This window comes from Paramormyrops kingsleyae, chromosome 7 (assembly GCF_048594095.1).
Source record: "Paramormyrops kingsleyae isolate MSU_618 chromosome 7, PKINGS_0.4, whole genome shotgun sequence".
Classification (NCBI taxonomy): Eukaryota; Metazoa; Chordata; class Actinopteri; order Osteoglossiformes; family Mormyridae; genus Paramormyrops; species Paramormyrops kingsleyae.
Genome location: NC_132803.1, coordinates 32,268,400 through 32,288,466, shown reverse-complemented (window position 1 = coordinate 32,288,466; position 20,067 = coordinate 32,268,400). Strand labels below are relative to the sequence as shown.

General features: G+C 37.4%; 1 protein-coding gene and 1 long non-coding RNA gene across 2 annotated transcripts; one reads left to right on the top strand and one right to left on the bottom strand.

Moving 5' to 3' along the window:
- Window positions 1–1,037: 1,037 nt before the first annotated feature.
- LOC140592149 (uncharacterized) lies at window positions 1,038–9,599 on the bottom strand. The gene is made up of 2 exons (XR_011992434.1): window positions 9,488–9,599; window positions 1,038–1,141 (listed from the first exon to the last, which is right to left on the bottom strand). It is a non-coding gene; the product is annotated as an uncharacterized lncRNA (long non-coding RNA).
- Window positions 8,473–17,872, top strand: tbx3a (T-box transcription factor 3a). Its single transcript, XM_023818664.2, has 7 exons — window positions 8,473–9,815; window positions 10,620–10,887; window positions 11,260–11,406; window positions 12,665–12,741; window positions 13,925–14,052; window positions 14,514–15,163; window positions 16,150–17,872. The coding sequence occupies exons 1-7, from the start codon at window positions 9,424–9,426 to the stop codon at window positions 16,588–16,590; spliced, it is 2,103 nt and encodes a 700-aa protein (XP_023674432.1). The 5' UTR covers window positions 8,473–9,423; the 3' UTR covers window positions 16,591–17,872.
- The last annotated feature ends 2,195 nt before the right edge of the window (window positions 17,873–20,067 follow it).

Genomic DNA, 20,067 nt, shown 5'->3' with positions numbered 1-20,067 from the left:
ATCTTCAATGAAAGAACTTTAATTCCCCTTGATCATCCAGAAAATAATGAAATGCATCCTGAACAATTTTATTGTGCGGATCATTGGGAATCTTGTTGACTGAAGTCAATTTATGGGCAGACCATCTGTGTTTGTTCATTTGTAAAATTATATATATATGTATATTCATTCCATGTTACATAATAATTTAAATGAATTACTTTAATCTTGTTTGTGAGGTATTGTTCTTCATTGTATTAGTAAGTTGACAATATATAATATATGCTAGGTTACCTATACCGTGTATGGGAGAACCATACTATAAAGTATTACTTTATTCTTTACATGAAAAGAGACATAAAATACTGGTTACAAGCTTATGTTTATGATATCAAACTTTTTTATTGACTACTATGAAAATACAAGAAAAACAAAAAGCAAAGAGCACATAATGTGAACGTTACCCCACTGCCCTACATCACTAAATGAGTCTGTATGATATATGTAGAAAAGGACAGGTCGTGAGAGTACAGATCACCTTGCAGTTTGACCAAGATCTTCAACAGTGGAATTCATTCTTCCCCCCACAACTGTTTACATGTGGCAAAGCGAGTCTAGAGAGCTGCAATACAATCACATTCTCACATTGCCTCTGGTCTCAGCAGAGACAAACGGTAATGCAATATTTTTCCTTAGCTCCTTTTGGAGCAGGTTTTGACAAATAAATCAATTCCATTACACTGCTAGAAACACTGCAGATAGCACTGGAAAAAATGTGCCGTTTGTTCGCTCAGCTGTTTCCTATTGGATCTCTATGCTCTTTGCATCACCCCCGCCCACCAAAAATGAATACTTATTGCAGATGACAAAGTCAAGATCGCACTTTTTGCCATGCTGTTGTATAGGTGGCTCACTGCTGAAGTGTTCACTTAGCAGCTAGCTTAAAATTGTGCAAAAAGAGAGAGCAACCTTTAATTGTAGGACTGGGATGAATAACATTTTTAGAAAAACCTAATTAGTGGTTGAAATCGTAAAAATAATATAAAACAATACACTCATTATTCAAAGCTGAAATCTTTATTCACAGATTGAATTCTGGACCTTGGAGGCACGTTCATTGTCATGTAGGCAAACGCCACTTTTGATGTTAAGGACTCACTCTCTATAAGAGGAAAAGAGAAAAAATAATTACTAATTGATACAAAGAAACCACATCTGTTACATATTTGCATTTCTGTTCAGTCTACTCGCAAGTAAAGATACTAAAATGCTCCACTGTTTGAATATGTTGTCCACCTGTAAGTGTGAATCCACACCGCAATTTACTTCATGTGCCTTGATGATCCCAGTTTTGTTTAGTTCATTACTGTTGGATATTAAACATTAAAATAAAAACATGCTAGTAATGTCACTTACGGTTAAATATTGAAAGCCCATGCTGACATTTTCCGTGCAGCATGAAAATACCATGTCTATGCTCACAATCCTCAGTCAGAGTAAAGAAAAAATTACCTAATCAATTATTCAGACTAATCTGCCAAATGACAAGAAAATGTATGTTAGAGGAAAACTTCTCTGGTTTTGAGCTTCTAATGTTGCAGTTTGAAGTTTTGTACACATGGAGGTGGAGGGAAGGACAGAACAATGTTTCTTACACCGAGGATTACAAAAAACATCCACCACAGAAAATATAATGGGATTCACCACATTCGGTAGTAGTTCCGTGTACTAGCAGATAAAGTAGTACTTCTATTGAATTGCATGCCTGTAAAGTTACACGTCTTTCTTTTTGCCAAATGTTACCACTGCATTTCAGAGTAAACAAGTCCACCCAGACTTTTCAGTCTTTTGGCAGTTTTCTGTGGACAGTAACTCCTAGCCCTGATACAATGGCTGTTGGATAAGGAAGGGAAAAGGAGTGCAAGCAAAGGATGCACACGAGCGGCTGAAGCACCAAAACTTTTGGCGACTACAGAATTTCCATTATAATTAACTGAGCCTCCAAAGCTGGAGTCCACAGGGCTCAAGTTTTTGTCTGATAGTCTGGTAATCCGGAACCCTAGAATCCTTCTAACAAGGTCTAATACAAAAGTAAATCACTTTAGCAAAAACAATCATATAATCTACATTGTTATTTCATTTTATTGCATAAAACATTAACTTTGCAAACAAAACTCATTTACAACTGCGGCTGGTTTTCCATTTCCAGAATTCAGATTTTAGATTTTCACCAGAACCCTGGGAAAAGATGTGAGCCCAATAAAGGGCACGTCCAGATCAGTAATGCTCATGTTCATAGACAAATGATAGATATGATGTGTTTATCATGCCTTTCAGTGAACTGATGCCAGGCTGACTCTAAAACAAACTGCTCTAGTGACTAGCTGCACAAGGGCCAGATGTGTCTGTTGGTTACCAACAAAAACTTTCAGGTGAACATAATGGTCCACCTTAAGGCTCATGCAAGACAGCAGCTCTACTCCGAACCACGGCACTGGAGTATGTTGCTCATAGCTTAGAATGCATGAGGAGACGGTCTCCCAAAACCATAAAAAATGCACTGCACTCACAAGCTACTTTTTACCACTCACTGCCAGTTTCCGAACAGTCAATGATGGCTCTAACAAGCCTACAAAGCTGATGACAATGTTGATCTTAAGCAACAGTGACTGGGCCAACTTCAGGCCAGGAGCGGTTTACTAGATGATCAAAATGCTGCATGCAATTATGAAAGTTACCCCCCCCCCCCCCCAAGAAAGACACATGACAATTTTCACAATGGGACAGAAGTTTCCTTCCAAAACAAAACAACAGCGATAATCACAAGACAGTTGTATTTACATATTTTATATTAATAACATATCACTTGTTCTCATCTAGCTGGTAGGGTATTTTGCATGATTTTCCCAGCTTCAATGTTTGTCTGAAACCATTGCATACATTAGAACTGTCTTTATCTTCCCCTTTGGTTCGCCCCAGAAATATGAAACACAGGATACTGCTTTTTTCTATCAAACAAGTGTAACAATTCAAAAGACTGACAAGCTTGTGCCTTGTATTTCTTTCCATCTGTAACCTGATGTTTCATCTACTAATTTGCTGGAAACTGCGATTGTGCTTCAGGATTTCATTTCTGCTACACAGCTGTCGGCTGCAGTGGGTCAAACCTTTGTTTCATTTAAATTTGTTTGAAAATGATTTCATTTAAGTTTGTTTGAAAACATACTTATGGAGACTCCCCTTTCTATTAACCAGCGCTTGTTTGATCCGAGGAGGCGTTGCCTCACCTCACCATTGCACACCAAACACCAAGGGTTTTCATGTTGTGTAAGGCATGGCAGAGAATACCACTAATACCTTCCAGCTGCAGTTTCTGTCTAAACTTTGAGGGCATTTTGAATGGATTCAACTGAAAGTTAAAACTAGAACTTTTATACACCTATAGAAAAAAGTGAATTCAACAGATGATAAAAGATAAAAGGAACTGTGACTTTATTAATCCATTTGAAAAACAAAGTAAAACCAGCCAGTAATGTCTGCAATTTGAGGAATTATCATTTGCCACAACAAAAGAATCCTCAGCTTTCTAAGTGTTCTTATGGATGAAGGGAACAAGGTGCACCATCAAGTCAGTCAGGAGTTCAGAACAAGTGTGCTGTGGTTTAAGAAAAGAAAAAAGGCAACGAAAAAATGATTAGAACTGCAGAACATGATTGGAAACGAACCTGAAGTTTGACCTAGTCTCATCCCCTGAATGTGATGATTTCATCCCTTTTTTATTTAAACATCCACTCAATCAGGCTCCGCTCTGGAATGTTCTTCCAGACACAGTAGCAGTAGTATGAACTTAATTCACTTACTTTATGTAAAAATGTGTTCACTGACGCACAAGAAAAAAAAATCCTAAATCACAGCTTTTATTTAGACTATTCCACAGTTCAATAGCCATTTACATTCTGAAATACGTATTAAAATATTAGATGTTACATATATTTGAATGTCCACTTTTTATTTTAATATTACTATTCTGGACAGCATAGGCAGTCCCATACCCTATTTTGGGGGGCTTCCACTATTTCTTCAGATTGATAGTGGCAACCATTCTGTGGGCTGAGCCCCCCTATGGGCCAAACCCTAGAATCACCCTTCCTGGGCAATGGACAGGAACATCCCCTGACTATGTAGATAGATAAGCAGACAGTGAAATTCTTTATCAATGTTGCTTAATTACATGAAGCACTGGTAGTGTTAACATGGTCAACAAATTCCTTACTGCTGGCAGTGATGCTGAAATGCTGTCAGGTAACTGATGAAAGAAAATTATGACAAAGGCAGGCCTCTCTCATACATCACCATAGATTACCGCCGATGCTTCACTGGTTTATTGAAAAAGCGCCAAATCACTGTCCATCTGTTAGTCAGCCTATTCCTACTCATATGTAACGCCATGAACAACAGGCTGAGATTTAATAACCAAACAGCTGGACTAGTTTGATCCACGGTATGCCCACCACCACCGCATACCAGTTCCAGGAGACATCTGAATGAAGTTCATAGGTAGGGAGGATAGCCTTCATCAAACAGTAGTATACTAAAGGGCCTATTCTATTCAGATTGACAGGAAGTAAAGTAACTAATAGTGTTGTCTGGGTTGTTAACATATTGAATTATTACAGCATACAAGGCAGTCACTGAAAATATGCTTCACATAATTATATGTGTTTATGACACTATACGTCAAATAATTTACCTTTATGCTCTAATTTATTTTGCATTTCCCCCAGTTTCAGAAAATATTGTGCTTACTTTGATTATCTGTAAGGATGTAATATCCCCCAAGAAGAATGAATACGGACGTATACGGGTATAAAGGATGAAACTGCTAGCGGATTATTCTGGTAACACCTGCGCGTTAACATGGAAAATCATGGTTACTGTTCTTAACAGTTAATAAAAGCTTCCAAGTACTCCTTACGTTTTCATTTATATTTCTTTATGTCTGCTTATAAGACATAAGTTATTATATGTAGGCCTAGGCTACTAGCTAATAACCACTGAGCATACACATCGATAAAAGAACCTGTGTCTAAATAAATGAGCCGACCGAAGATCTAAAAATTATTCTACAACAGAAGTGACCCTTTATGCACAATGACGGATCTTCCGAAGGAGACTTGTCTTTCAGATAAATAACGATCTATCATAATAACCGCTTGGTGTAACAATAAAAAACGCTTAGTTTTGCATTATGTGGATTGAAAGTCCAACTAATACGCGTCATAAACAAGACTTCAAATCTTACCATTAATTATTTGAGTCAGCCCCTGTATTTTATTGCACCATTATGTTTGTGAGAGCACTAACTCCGTTAAAGCTGATGCAGCTTATTGACTATTTTACTGAGGCTGTTTGATTAAATTCAAACATTCGTTGCCAGCGTAACTGTGTTACTGTGTAACGGTGGTTTCCGTTTAGCGACACCTTCAGTTAGGTTGAAATGTGCAAGAAATCGGTGTGAAGCTTGAGGAGGAGCACGGGTGACAAAATGCCTAGTGTTTCAGATACCCGTTATTCGGTTAGTGGCAGAATGTCACCGTTTGCACCTTCAAGCTCAGGGGAAACAGGAAACACGAACATTTAAACCAAACACAAGTCATATAGCTGGACAGCAATCGAGAACAGATAAATAGGATGTGAATGACAGCAACGTGAAACACTGGCATATGCTTCCTGCGAAAGATCTGTAGCCAAGACAGCACACTCATAAAACAACAACAGTTGCCAAGTCGCCACCTGGATCAAAATCGCCACTTCTCAAACTAGATGGTTTGTCACAAAATGCGGGAAAATCACCATCTCTGACACTTATACTGTCGCGGATATATTTTCAGTGCTACCACAATTAACGTCAGAAAGCGCTTTGTTGGGATTATGTAAATCATTTTGATGTAAAATGGCATTGAATAAGCAGCGACATTCACATAGTTAAAAGGTGTAATCTCGTTTTCACGCACATATTTCGAATATAGTACAGTTAGAAACTATTGCAAAATTGAATCACACCTGCAAGGAAAACGTGTAGGATACATCAAAGAGGCTATTTGACACAATGCATACATAGAAAAACTGATTTGATCGAAGCAGGGCTTTTCCTAATGTAAGATCTTTATTTAAAAATGTATTTATTTAACCAGTGGGAGTTGTGAAAAAAATGTGCTACACAGTGGAAAAACTCCAGTCGGGCTCCTACTGGAATCTTTTCGTCAAGTAAAAGGGCAATATTGTAAACAACACAAAAGACCTAGATATAGACGAATAACAGTCAATATTGAAAGAGTAATATTTACCTATTTTGTACGTCACTTTGGACAAAAGCGTCTGCTGAGTAAAATCAATGTAAATGGGATATAAAATATTCCTGTTTACTTATTAAGGTGAATTATGATAACCTCGCATTAGTACATTAATAATTTGAAAAACGCAATCTCTGCTACTCAGATTCTGAAATTAGTGTGCATCTTGATATACTGAACAGGTTACACACAGGATACTGCACGAATGTACTTTAGTCAATGTTTAACTAAGACAGTTGACCACCGCCGATTCCCTGTTGTGTGCTTGCAAATTAACTATCTACTGCGTAGTCGGCGCCAGTGTGCATTTATCACACCCATGAGGCAGCCGGGTAAAGACTGGATGGTCTAACAAATCGCTGCATCTGATCCGAGGAAAATCTGATACGGACAATAATTTGTACGGTTTGTCTTTTCCTCCACAGGACAGTCACAATTGTTTTCTCACTTTTAATGAAGAGTATAAGATTAATAAACAGGAGTTACATATTAAAACGCATTGACCGTGATATGTTGAACAAACAACTTGCACTTTTGCGTCTTAAAAGACAAAAGCCAGTGCGTTAACCGTTCAATAACAGAAAGGCAAAACGACACACACATTCTGTGATTTCATCCCTCCAATGAATAACTGAAGATCTTGAGAGAAAAGTTGATCTAGTTAATTATTTAACATATTTTTAATAATCGGTCCACCTCACCTCTGACAACGCAAGCTAATAAATAAAGGCCTTTGTACATAAGATTTTTGGCGTAAAAGTTGAACGTCACTGGCAAGGAATCAGACACCCTCAGTCGAAAGGTTGTCACCAGCGCGAAGTGCGGAGGGCCTGTTCCCTTTAAGTGCTCTCCTTGATATCTAAAAACGTGTTTTATTGCACTTCTGGTCTCCGCATCATCACACTAGCATGCAGGCACATTGTGGTGTGAACGGGACGGAGACGCTTCTGGTGACTCACCGTGGGAGACGATATGTCCACACAGAAAGGCTTTAAACAAATTAATGCCAGCTATAGACTCACAAAGATAGGCTCGACGCCTGCAGACCTTCCTAGAGGAGTAACGTCGTGACCCACAAGTGGCGAAGACAGAGCTATACGTCGCCATGAATTGTTCATGAAAAGATTCCTTGTAAAGTTGCTTCACAAAACCACAACGCAAGTTTCCCTGTAATTTGCCTTATGTACCTAGGTGTATATATAACTGTCTCTTTAAACTGCATTAAATATTTTTGTAACTCAAAAAAAGCGATTTTTAGTCCCCCCCCCCCACCCCTCAGGTAAATATGCTAAACAAATTTCATTCTTTTGGCGGTTTAATTTGAAATGTGTTGCGTTTCCCCGTTGAAGGTGATATGCAATAAGCTCGCTATATGCAAGGTCCGTCAACACAGCTGCATGTTTGCCCAGTCAAGGCAAGTCGAATTTAATTGAATTACAAATTGTTGCCGTTTTAGCTCTCCGTGATAAACCTTGCCTCTCTTTCTATAGAGAAACTGGTGCCCATAAAACACGCCGTCGTCCATCGAACAGCATAACCTTATAAATTAAATCACATCCCCAGTCTCGTGCTCTATCAGGTTCCCGCTCACTGCCATATAGGAGGCATACTATGAAATCAGGAGAGCGACTTCGGAATAATACTAATAAAATAATAATGTGATTCGAGACATTTATAGACAAAAACAGAAGCATAAAGACTACCATCCTTGCAATCACTTAATGTAGTAAGACAACATAAACAATTACTTTATATATGCGTTTAGACCAACTGCCTTCCGCTTCTTACGTTAACGACAAACTGAATAGGAAATACGTATTCTATTTACGTTTAGTTCTGTTTAACTTTGTATTTACCCTGTTACTGTCACAATAACGTTAACAGCAAAAACGCAGAAACGATACGTTGTTGTCCGTTGCAATTATACAGAAAAATGCAGATTAATAATAATCATGGGTAAACGTAATCATAGCACTATTTAGCTTTTTTGATTTTTGCATAATAATAAGGACAGATAATTTGGATTTAGGACTGCACAGAATATTACTTTTTTCGTCTCCTTTATAGCGATGTTCACCCCACGGATTAAAAGGCTGACACCAAGTCTGACAAAGTGCTAAGAATTCAACGATTTCTCGATAACTGGGCAGGGGGGGCGCAACTTCGAGAATACCCTGCGATCTACATAAGACATTTTCCATAGGAATAAGTCACCAAGGCTCGCGTGAGTTTCCATTTGCTAGGTCTGATAGACCGACCGCTCCTAGCCCTTTATGATATTGACACATTGTCACTAATCTGACTGATATAGCGAAGCTTCCTCGCTGCAACACAGCAGTTTCCAACACTCAAGTCTGTCCCCTCCACTAGACCCGTTAAAACCACGCCTACAAAGCCACACAATTGGTCCGAAAGCGTCAAAGAACCAATCAAGTGGGTCCGGCTTCTCGCAACATGCAACACATCCAAACTGTTCGGAGCCTACGGGGCACAGAGGCGTAGGGAATTTCTTGGTGCGGAGATCAAGCCTCCTCGCTGCCTTCATCGGGACTCATTTTTCTACTTTTCTGAAATGTGTGTGCGTGTTTCTGCGAAACAGAGAAAGTGTTTACATGTGCTTGAAGGTGTGTGCTAAATACGAAAGGAGAGAAATTCCACGCAATCGAAATATTTCAACACTTCACTTGCGAGGATAGAATGGGTCCGAGCATATAAATGCATTTTAAAGGAATGCCACTTGCAAGACTACAAAAGGGAACCGAGAATAACCCAAAGAAATTACCGTGATTCAACGTTTTTTCATTAAAACTGTTCAGCTGTGGACTAGCTATTATTGATGACAAACCACGCATAAAATCCTTGGAAAAAGCTTCTCCTCACAACAGTCTGTTCTGGATCATATCTGTAAGTGATCTCTCTACAAGCTTGGAATTACACAGGCGGTTTTTAGTTCTTTTCGCCAAATAATCAGATGCGTTTTGATATTGGTTGAATATTCTTGAAACTGAAACTGACGAGAAAAATGCTTAGTTAGAGCACCGCGTATTACCCTCTCAAGCGTCGATACATCTGGAATCCTTTTGCAAAGTGGATGAGCTTCCCGATGAGAGATCCAGTTATTCCAAGAACAAACATGGCATACCATCCGTTTTTACCTCACCGGAGTCCGGATTTCGCCATGAGTGCAATGCTAGGTCACCAGCCTCCATTCTTCCCGGCCCTGGCGCTGCCGCCAGCCGGTTCCCTCTCTCTGCCGGGTGCGCTGGGGAAGCCAATCATGGATCAGCTGATGGGCGCAGCCGAAAACGGCCTTCACTTCTCTTCGCTGGGGCACCAGGCTGCCGCTACCCATCTCAGGCCTCTCAAAACGTTGGAACCTGAAGAGGAGGTCGAAGATGACCCAAAAGTGCACCTAGAAGCTAAGGAACTTTGGGAACAGTTCCACAAGAGCGGAACTGAAATGGTTATCACGAAATCAGGAAGGTGAGCGAAACGTAAATGACGTATATTTTATAAATGGCCGTGTTTAGTGTATTTGTTAAAGTATTAATTGCAAGAAATAGTGAATGATAGTTAATAATAAAAAGGTTTCTTGACGGGTGGAACCACAATTTAAATAAGATCTATAGTAATAATAATAATAATAAATAATAATAAAGTATCGTCATGTGCTTTGCAGAATTTTGAAGAACACACTTATTCGTTTCTAGAATTTACTATAAACAATCTACGGCGTGATGTCATGCAAATAATCTTTACAGCAGATTAAATGTATCCCAACTCAATATAAATTCATATAACGACACTTCTACTAGTTATTGTTTAACTTATTTTACGACAGAATTTGTGATTACAAGAACATAAAAGCAGGGACAATAATAGGACAGACATATCGTCTTGTACTTTTCCCTGAGTGTTCTTTGGCCTGCAGTTTTAAACGGCCTAAATTGTTATAAACGCTAATATGGAGTATATTATAAATATAATGCCGTATTTTTTCTTATATATCTTCTGTAATGTGGGTTTTTCGTAATACTGCGGACCTTGAGTTATAGGTATATACTATATCTTTTTTATTGTATTTTCTGCGAGTATCTTGGTCAGTCACTGTACCGTTGTTCAATATATTTGTGCTATATTTAAGTAGAATGACCTGTGTAAGAGATAAGAATAACATATCCACATTATTAGGCCGTGTATATGTAAATTTATTGCATCGAACGAAACATAACTCGTATAAGAGCAAAATTAAACTTGCTTAACCTATATTATTAACACGTTCACCAGGAGAATGTTCCCCCCGTTCAAAGTGAGGTGTACCGGCTTGGACAAGAAAGCTAAGTACATTTTGCTGATGGACATCGTAGCGGCCGACGACTGCAGGTATAAATTTCACAACTCGCGCTGGATGGTGGCAGGGAAGGCCGACCCCGAAATGCCAAAGAGGATGTACATTCACCCAGACAGCCCGGCCACAGGCGAGCAGTGGATGTCTAAAGTCGTCAACTTTCACAAACTTAAGCTGACGAATAATATCTCTGACAAGCATGGATTTGTAAGTTGAAAATTTTTTGTGTATTACACATATGATTTAAATGCGTTTATTCTCCTTAAATTGGCAGAACACATTGCTGCTGACTAATTGTTCACCCTTTTCACAATTTAAGCATATTACTGCTTAATTTTAAAGTACTAATTTAAAATTAATAAGTGTGAATAAAATAGGCTACACGATCGGGTCCATGAGAACCTAAATGGTTTAACATTAAGATCGACCTCATTGAATTTTATAAAATGGCCACAGATCTCCCAGATAACTATTCAAGATAGGCTAATTATCTGAAAAATAATTAAAGGCTTAAAGATAAAATGTACATCAGCGGAAATCAAACTTTGCTTTTAAATCCAGACTTGTTTCCTTTTGCAGACCATTCTGAACTCCATGCACAAATACCAGCCCAGGTTTCACATCGTACGAGCCAACGATATTCTCAAACTACCCTACAGCACATTCAGAACCTACGTGTTCCCCGAAACCGATTTCATTGCTGTAACTGCCTACCAAAATGATAAGGTACGTCTTAACATCATTAAACCATTTCGCACAATATGTTCAAGTCATGCTTTACACGGAATGCAAGTAAAATTACAGATAAGTTTTCAGTTTTATTCAAGCAATGTCGTTATCCTCATCTTTGACATATGGATAGTCTATTTTTATTGGAGAATCTTTTTCTTCTAGAGACTGCAGAATGCCATGTGGTGTTTTTGTCATATATTATTATTATTATTATTTATTAATATTATGATTATTATTATTTTACTTCAAATGAAAAGCATGGACAGTAGGTACAACAAGAATATGAAAAACGGTAATCCCGAACGGATCACTGCGATAATGTGTCTGCCGGACAATTATAATTATACGCATAATCCTAACGGAACAATGATTTAGTTAATCGCATTTGTGTCAGTGTTGGTATTCTGACATTGACTCACTTTATCGCTTTTGCACACATGCCCACGCGTGCGCGTGCACGTGAGCACACTGTCGCGAGCTTTGGAGACGTTGACAAATAGTTAATTTCACAACATACAATAACGACTGCTTGATGGAAACATGGTCTTTGTGGTGCAGGCAAGTTAGAAGAAGAATCCCGTAAATTTTGGGCGGTTCGTTTTTCTGTATCAAGTGAAATTCTCCCAAATTCAAAATGGCCTCATCACTCACACATCATTTACACATCATTGTTGTATAGGCTATAGATACGATGTATATTTAAAAATGGAATTATACTTTAAGGCACCAGAAATAAACATTAAAAATTACAAATTGGAAATATTTCCTCACAAAGAAAACGACGTCAATACTGTTTCATATTTGCCAAAAAACCCCAAGAAATATGATGAATTACATGAAGCATTTAATAAACCATACCCGAAAATCACCATATATAAATTTAGACCACCACGATCAAAAATTTAAGATATGGCTGAGATTAAAATGAAAGTAATCGCGCAGTTTTCGTTTCTATTGCTCTATTGTTTTCTATAGGCCTAGCAGCATTTCACAATAAAAATTGTCAAGTTAGACACAACTTAATGTGTAGGAATCTACATGCCAATTATTACGCAACTTATTTTCCATATTTTATTTATTATTTTTAAAATGTGTTAAGTCTTTGTGCTTTAAATAGCCTAGGAAAATACCATGGTTGTTAATGAAGTGGTTATTTAGAAAAAAGTGAAAGCGAAAAAGTGACAACTTAGATTCTGAATAACATCTGTTCACCTTTATTAGTTTATCAATGACCCTTTACTGTTTGTTTTAGATCACGCAACTGAAAATCGACAATAATCCATTTGCGAAGGGGTTCCGTGACACTGGCAATGGAAGAAGAGAAAAAAGGTAAAGCGGAACCAATACGCTCATAATATGCAAGAAAATGTGCTAGAAAGCGAGGTCGTGATGGTATTTTAAACGTGACCGGTTTTATATAATGTACTTATACGTAAAATACATTCATTTATATAGTAAGTTTAGTTAGTCTATATAACGAATGTCCCTTAAATTTTTAATGTTTTGACGAAACCCTACTCTGAGTTGAAACAATATTTGATCAAGTGTATGATCTAAAAACTCTTAGTGGAGTACAGCACTAAGCGTGTGAGATTGTATCCCTCAAAAACAGAGTACAAGGAAAAATCATAAATCTCCTCTGTATGAGTACGATTGCAAAACCATACTTAAGTCCGATAATATATTTTGGAGGAGCGCGGCTTGAGGAACACGTCGTCTGGCACTGACTGAATCCAGACGCCTTCGTTTTTACTCGATTTTAGCAAACAGAAAAAGAGCGCACGCGGCATATTGGAACACTCCGAAGAAATTAACACTTAGAATTGAACATGTCACCTTGATTTAAACTTGACCAGTTTCACCAGTATTTATTAGGTCAGTTGATTGAGTTGATTTTGAGTATAACTTATTTCGTTGTTCAGATGTAGGCTACCCGTGGACTGCCGACGTTAACCAATTCGTTTGCGAATGTGTACATTTAATTACAAAGCACCATAGGTATTATGGTGGTTTTCTTTAAACTTACGTTTATATGAACATCTCGTTATCTCGTGTTCTGAAACGATAAATGTGGAAGTGGGCTCCTTACTTGAGCTAGTTTAAGGTAAAAATGGTCCATTTCACAGAAACATTTTCAAAACCATGAATTATCTTAAGCGGATTTGTAAATAAGTGACACATAAAATATATTGGTTTTCAAATGTAATATCTCGCAGATCGAATAAATCGAGTGATGCTGCTTTACTTGCGATTCGTAATATTCTTGCCGTTACTTATTCTTGAAATTGACTCAAAATGGTAACAGGAATGGCTGTCGAATACACAAGTCAATATTATACTCATTGTTGGAAGTCGTTTGATTTCGTCCAATCAGATTATTTACTTTTTAAAATATCAGTAATTTACAAATTAAGTTTTTCTGTGCATATTAAAATTACAAGGAAAAACACAAGATTATCATTCAAGTTAAGTACGGTTACTTAATGATAGAACATCTTATTTATATCTACAGGAAGCAATTAGCTCTGCAGTCTATTAGATCTTACGAGGAGCAACAGAAAAAGGAAGTAGGAACGTCGGACGACTCTTCGGGGGAACAAGTTGCAGCGGTGTCCACCGTAGGACCACCGAGTATTAAAGGTAAACCATTAGATTTTCCTATTATCATATTAAATAGAAATTAGTGGAAATATGGAGTTACAGACATAGCATGTGATTTGTTTACCCGCTGCACAGTAAGATTTTTAAATATTATTTTAAAATGTAATTTCGGCTTAAAAACGATTGCGATAAATTCAATTAAAATGGTACATTTGGTTTTTTTTTTTTACGTGTTTCCCGTATGTTTCCTTATGGTTTCGTTCTGGAATTTGGCATGTGCACATGCAGATTGGTTGATTTAAGGTTTTGAGCTTCTCCAAAATAAGAGATTTAAATATTTCACAAAAAATGTTCATCTTGGAAACAAACACACTGTATATAATTTTAATAATGCCATAAGCTGAACTTACTGCATTTATGCACTACTTGTGTTATTGCCAATTTGTGTTTATAAACATATTGTTGTGAGCTTTAACATAAGTATTTTTATTTTCTTCCAGATTTCTGTGAGAGTGATGATGACAGCGACGATGGGAGCAAAGATGGAAACTTACACGATGGACAGGAATCTGGGAAAATATCTACCAGCACAGAGAATGCGAAGGAGCATGTGTCAAGCCCTACCAAAGATCACCTGTTTGCCAACAATGACTCCACAAGTCTCGTGGGAGAGGAGACCACGAGGACTGTGAAAAGCCCTGCAGACTCCAGGCAAAGTCCCGTCACCATCATCTCCAGCACTACAAGCTCTGGTGATGACTTCAAGACTTCAGTGCGCGATCCACCAAAAATAGACGAATGCCGATCCCTGAGTAAGGAAAAATACACACCACTGACTGTTCAGACGGACTGTAGCCCACATTTAAACCAAGGCCACTTGCATAATTTTGGATTTCCACCAGGTCTTAGCGGCCAGCAGTTTTTTAACCATTTGGGTGGTACCCATCCTTTCCTTCTGCATCCCAGTCAGTTCAACATCGGAAGTGCTTTTTCCAACATGGCCGCTGCTGGCATGGTCCCTTTACTAGCCGCGGTGTCCTCAGGTGGGGTTAACACCATTGACACAACCAGTATCTCGTCGTCCCCTCCGGGCCTAACAGGATCTTCAGGACTGCCTTTTCATTTACAGCAACAAGTTTTGGCATCACAGGTAAAACCAGTTTCATTCACCTAATTAATGACTACTACAAACATTATTTTGTTTGGTTGTTTGTTGGATTTAAGTAATGTGCCTGAATGGAAATTTATATAACATTGCTTTGGATTTTGTGACATAGAATAGATATTTAATTAAATGGTCTTTCCTGTATAATTTTATGTTACTCCAGTAAATGATTCGCAGAAAAAGATTAGTTTATAAAAGTTTCCAAACTGTTCATCTAAGTTTAAAAAGCAATGATATACATGTTAAAACAATCAGTAGATTTGGAAAAAAAATAAAAAACTAGTACATGCAATATGACCACTGAATAAGTAAATTGTTTAAGAGATAAGTTTCATTAAACAGGTTGTAACTGCTTGTTCTAAATGCACTATAATGATACTTTAAATTCAAAAGGGTTTGGTAACACAAACAGAATTCTAACCCATGCTCATGTACAAGAAAATGAAGCTAACAATGCTTTTTAATGTGCTGTTTATTGAATTATTCTTATAAGGCTAATCTGCAAAATGATTAGCTTTAGCTTAACAAGAATATTCACACACTTAAGCGCAGCTGATTTTGAAATTAAGAAAAGGATCTTGTTTATATATTGTAGAAATTAACTGTGTAACATGAAAGAAAAATATTTACTTTAAAAAAATGGCATATGTTCCGTATAAGGAATACTTAAGTATAAATTATTTAAGCATATAAAAGGTGTTTACTGGCATGCTCCCATGCCATTGTAACTGTACAACTCCATGTCATGCCTCTAACTTGCCTAAAATATAAGCACCATTTTAGTAAGGGCATATTACATTCTGTCAGTATGAATATTAAGATTTCTTGGAACTTTTACAGATGAGGTGTTGAGACAGGAAATGGAATGAAAATGGCAACAGACAAATATTAGGGTTGTGTTAGAGAATGCCAGCCAATCAGCAGCTTGGGGCCTGATGTTAATGTCCTCCCCCCATTCACTTCACCTGCAGAGCCTGGCCATGTCTCCATTCGGCAGTCTTTTCCCATACCCCTACACCTATATGGCAGCAGCTGCGGCAGCCTCTTCTGCAGCCTCATCCTCGGTCCACCGGCACCCCTTTCTGAGCGCCATGCGCCCTCGCCTCAGGTACAGCCCCTACCAGCTCCCCCTTGGTGTGCCGGACAGCTCCCCACACACACCAGGCCTGATCCCTATGGACAGTAGCACCATGGAGCTGAAGGGCAACAGCATGGCGGCTAGCCCGGCACTGACGACGCTGGACTCTGCGTCAGAGGCCAACGGCAGGTCATCAGCCTTGTCATCTGGCTCCGTCTCCCTGTCTCCAAAGACTTGTCCCACAAAGGACTCCACCAGTGAGTTGCAGAGCATCCAGCGTCTGGTGAGCGGACTGGATTCGAAACAAAGCAGGCCCCGGAGTTTATCCCCATAGAGTGCAGCATGACAGAACGAAACAAGACTGCCAATCGGCAATATCTTTAATGCTGGCGATGTTAAGAATTACGTGAAAGATGATGCTGATGTGATAGTGGTGATTAGGATGATTATAATATCTGTCTAGCAAATGCGGGTGTGGATTGCAGACCTATGGACCTGTTTCGATTTTTAAAATGCACTTTGTTTGTAAAGAACTGATAACTCTATTTCTGTCACGTTAAAACTGAAGAACTTTGAACTTGTTGTTTATTTGACTACCACGCAAGTATTGAAACTGAAAGGATACTGAGAATTAGAACCATAAACCGATTAAGCTGCTGCTACGTCCTATCTATATTTTATATGCCAAGTCGCTGGGCTAAAAATTTAATACATACCCTGAAGTGGTGAGAATTGTTTTAAGTATATACCTATACAGAAGTATACAGTCTGATATGGTTGATAAATTTAATGAAGTCCTGTGTGCGAGATGAGAAGAGATTTTGCATGCTCCACAATCTGCAAACCTCTGAATGATCCTTATATGTTGGTTCAGTTCAGGGGAATTTTTAATTTAAATTCTTTTAAGATAAGCAAAATAAAAATGATAGGTGTGTATTTCAAAACATTATAAAACTAACCTAAAAGCAAACATAAAAGTAATTTGATCCCCCTTACAATCAGTTCAAATCACCAAACCTTTAATTTCAAAGAAAAGGGAACAGGAAAAAGAAAGCATAAAAAAACTACAGTAACATGGACTATAAATGTAAATATATATTATATATCAAAATATTTATGTAATTATTTGGTATTAAGTGTAAATATAATGGGTTAGAAGTCTGAGGTTCATAATTTCTTTAATTTATTGTTGATACACTTGTTTAATGGTGTGTTTCAGTCATCTTCATTTCACCCATAGTTACCTGTGTGCTGACCACTGCTTATGCCTCACCTTCAGCCTCCGGTTGTCTAAGCAGACCTGAACATGTGCCATCCTTTTATCTTTAATGGAGTTTAAAGTGCTATCGTCAAGCAAGCTGACAACACAGTGCATCAGTTTACTTGAAAAAAAAAATCTTTAACCATTTATCTTTTTAGTGTGTGTCAAGACCTAAACAAATTTTCTTAAAACATGTTGCAGCTTGGAAGTAAAATTGCTGAATATTTTTTATTGTATAAAAGTTTAATGTGTTAAAGTTGTCCTTTGGGTTCTGTAGTACTCAATATTTTGATTGGTTTAGTTGACATCATTGAAAATGTTTCTTGAAGGTTTCAATAAACTATTGAACATTGCATTTATTTTTCTCACTGATTACATCCCAGAGGCAGTTAATACTTTGCACATCCAAAGACCAGTTTTGTCATAAAGGCCCTGTTAAAATAACAAGCATAAACTATCAGCTGACATTCTTGGAACTGTGCTGATGACAGCAGTGGTTATAAGCAGGACTATTTTTAAATTAAGGAGGACTGCTTTCTTCCTTATTTTATATTGAGAACAAAGAGTGGCCAATTAATGACCAATATGAGATAAAACGATAACTATGCAATTATGATATTACTATGGATGAAGGCAAAGCCATTAAGGCTGTCCCAGGTCGAATCATTCTGTCAGGTGAGTATGCAAATTTTCTTCAGGGAAACTAGCTGAGGATGACCATTTTAGAAATATGTGAAAGGTTACAATTTTTAATCGCTATTAAACGTAATGCGCAACCTGGAATTCTATAAGCAAGGACATTTTTCAGACGCTTAGTCATTTCAATTGTTTGTAGCTGAATAATGGAAACGGATATGAAGAGATTCAAAATGTAAAAATCATCTTTAATGCCTAGTTGGTTTCGTCTGGAGTCATTTGTTTATCAACAGTAAATCTTTATTTGTATCTTGTATGTTAATGTGTAACAGTTGCGGCGCTAGACTGGGGAGGAGAAGTAAACACGACACAATCTCGATTGCTCTTTCTATTGCTCACCTGGCGCCTTAGATGATATCTCAGTGGATTTTATTACACGGAAGGCGACTAGGGGTCTGCAGGAGTGTACGCTACACTCACAGCGGTAAGTTTGACTGATCGCCGCCCAGAGGATATAGGACAAAAAACAAAATTGCACACTGCACTACAGAGCTTGGGGGTGGGGTTGAAACTGGCTAAGGATAGTATATCGTAAAAGAATTTAATATTTCCGATAATTCGGGCACATTGTAAAGAATATAATGTTTTTCTCCCTCCTATTGCCGCCAGACGCATTTCTTTGGATGGAAACTGCGCCGCTTCTAGACGCATAATCACACCGACCTTTAAAACAAGATCGACGATGTCAATTCAACATTTGTAAATTCTTTGAAAAATACAGTTTTTCTTGTTAATTAGTGACGAACGTTCATTGCATAATTTTGAAAATGCACTTGAAAATCCGTGAATCAGTTGAGATTTGGGGATTTTTTCGCAGTCAAACCCCGATTTATTGAGCTGTTTCAATTAAGGTGCATTAATTGTCATTTCAATGCTTTATCATACTAGAATGCCATTGGCAATAATTATTCTCATATTATATTTTAATTATACGGAATACTATACATTATTGCATTATTTCATAAAAAGGATGGGTTTATCCTGGTGTAAGTACAACGCATAAATAATTAAATGGTAATTTTTCTGAAATATACTTTTCACCTGGCGCAGTTTTCGATAATAATGTGATGTAGACTAATAATATCGGTCATTTATTGTCTCCTTTTGTTTGTTTGTGGCCCTTGTATATTTTACTGTAATAATATATACGCAGAGAGATTTGAACGTCACTACATGATTATAAAAATAATCATTTCCAAAAGACTTTACAACACTGCGTAACACACCGTCAATTTATTTTTATACTGTAACAAAGCTTTTTCGCCAAGAATGACAAAGCATACCAACGACTAATTTATCGGTTAAAAAAGTTAAAACTTTTAAAAGTTAAAATTTTCTCATATCGAAGGCTGCACGCCTATAGTCAAGACGGAGAGTTTTACATAAAGAAATTAAAAATGTAAAAATGGCGATACATAAGAAAACTGACAAGTATCCTAAGTGTTACTCGAAAAACGAATTTTGTGTTACGTTATATTATCCGCAAATGGAACATTTCAGATACGCAACATCCAATCCAAAAATATGAAAACGAATATTATCATCAGTATTACCAATAATAATAATAATAATAATAATAATAATAATAATAAGAAGAAGAAGAACAACAACAACAACAGATCTTTAAGGCAGAAGCGTTATAGCGAGTTTTAAAAATAATAGACCAATAGCTTCATGAAAATATATGCCAGTTCAAAATGTTTCACTATAAATAATATTGCAGATTATCATATTTTTAAAAAGAGCTACGAACAGGCCCTGGAAAAAGTAATCTCATTGTAGAATTTCGAAACTAAATTAAATTTGTAACCGAATTGTCATCATGCAAGATTAATGTAATTTGCAGTAATATAT

What these genes read in the sequence shown, in the direction of transcription:
- tbx3a (XM_023818664.2), top strand. Translation starts at nt 9,424, where the DNA reads ATGAGCTTCCCGATGAGAGATCCAGTTATTCCAAGAACAAACATGGCA. An exon ending in GTTATCACGAAATCAGGAAG is followed by an intron (nt 9,816 to 10,619) that starts GTGAGCGAAACG and finishes CACGTTCACCAG; the next exon opens with GAGAATGTTCCCCCCGTTCA. An exon ending in TCTCTGACAAGCATGGATTT is followed by an intron (nt 10,888 to 11,259) that starts GTAAGTTGAAAA and finishes TTCCTTTTGCAG; the next exon opens with ACCATTCTGAACTCCATGCA.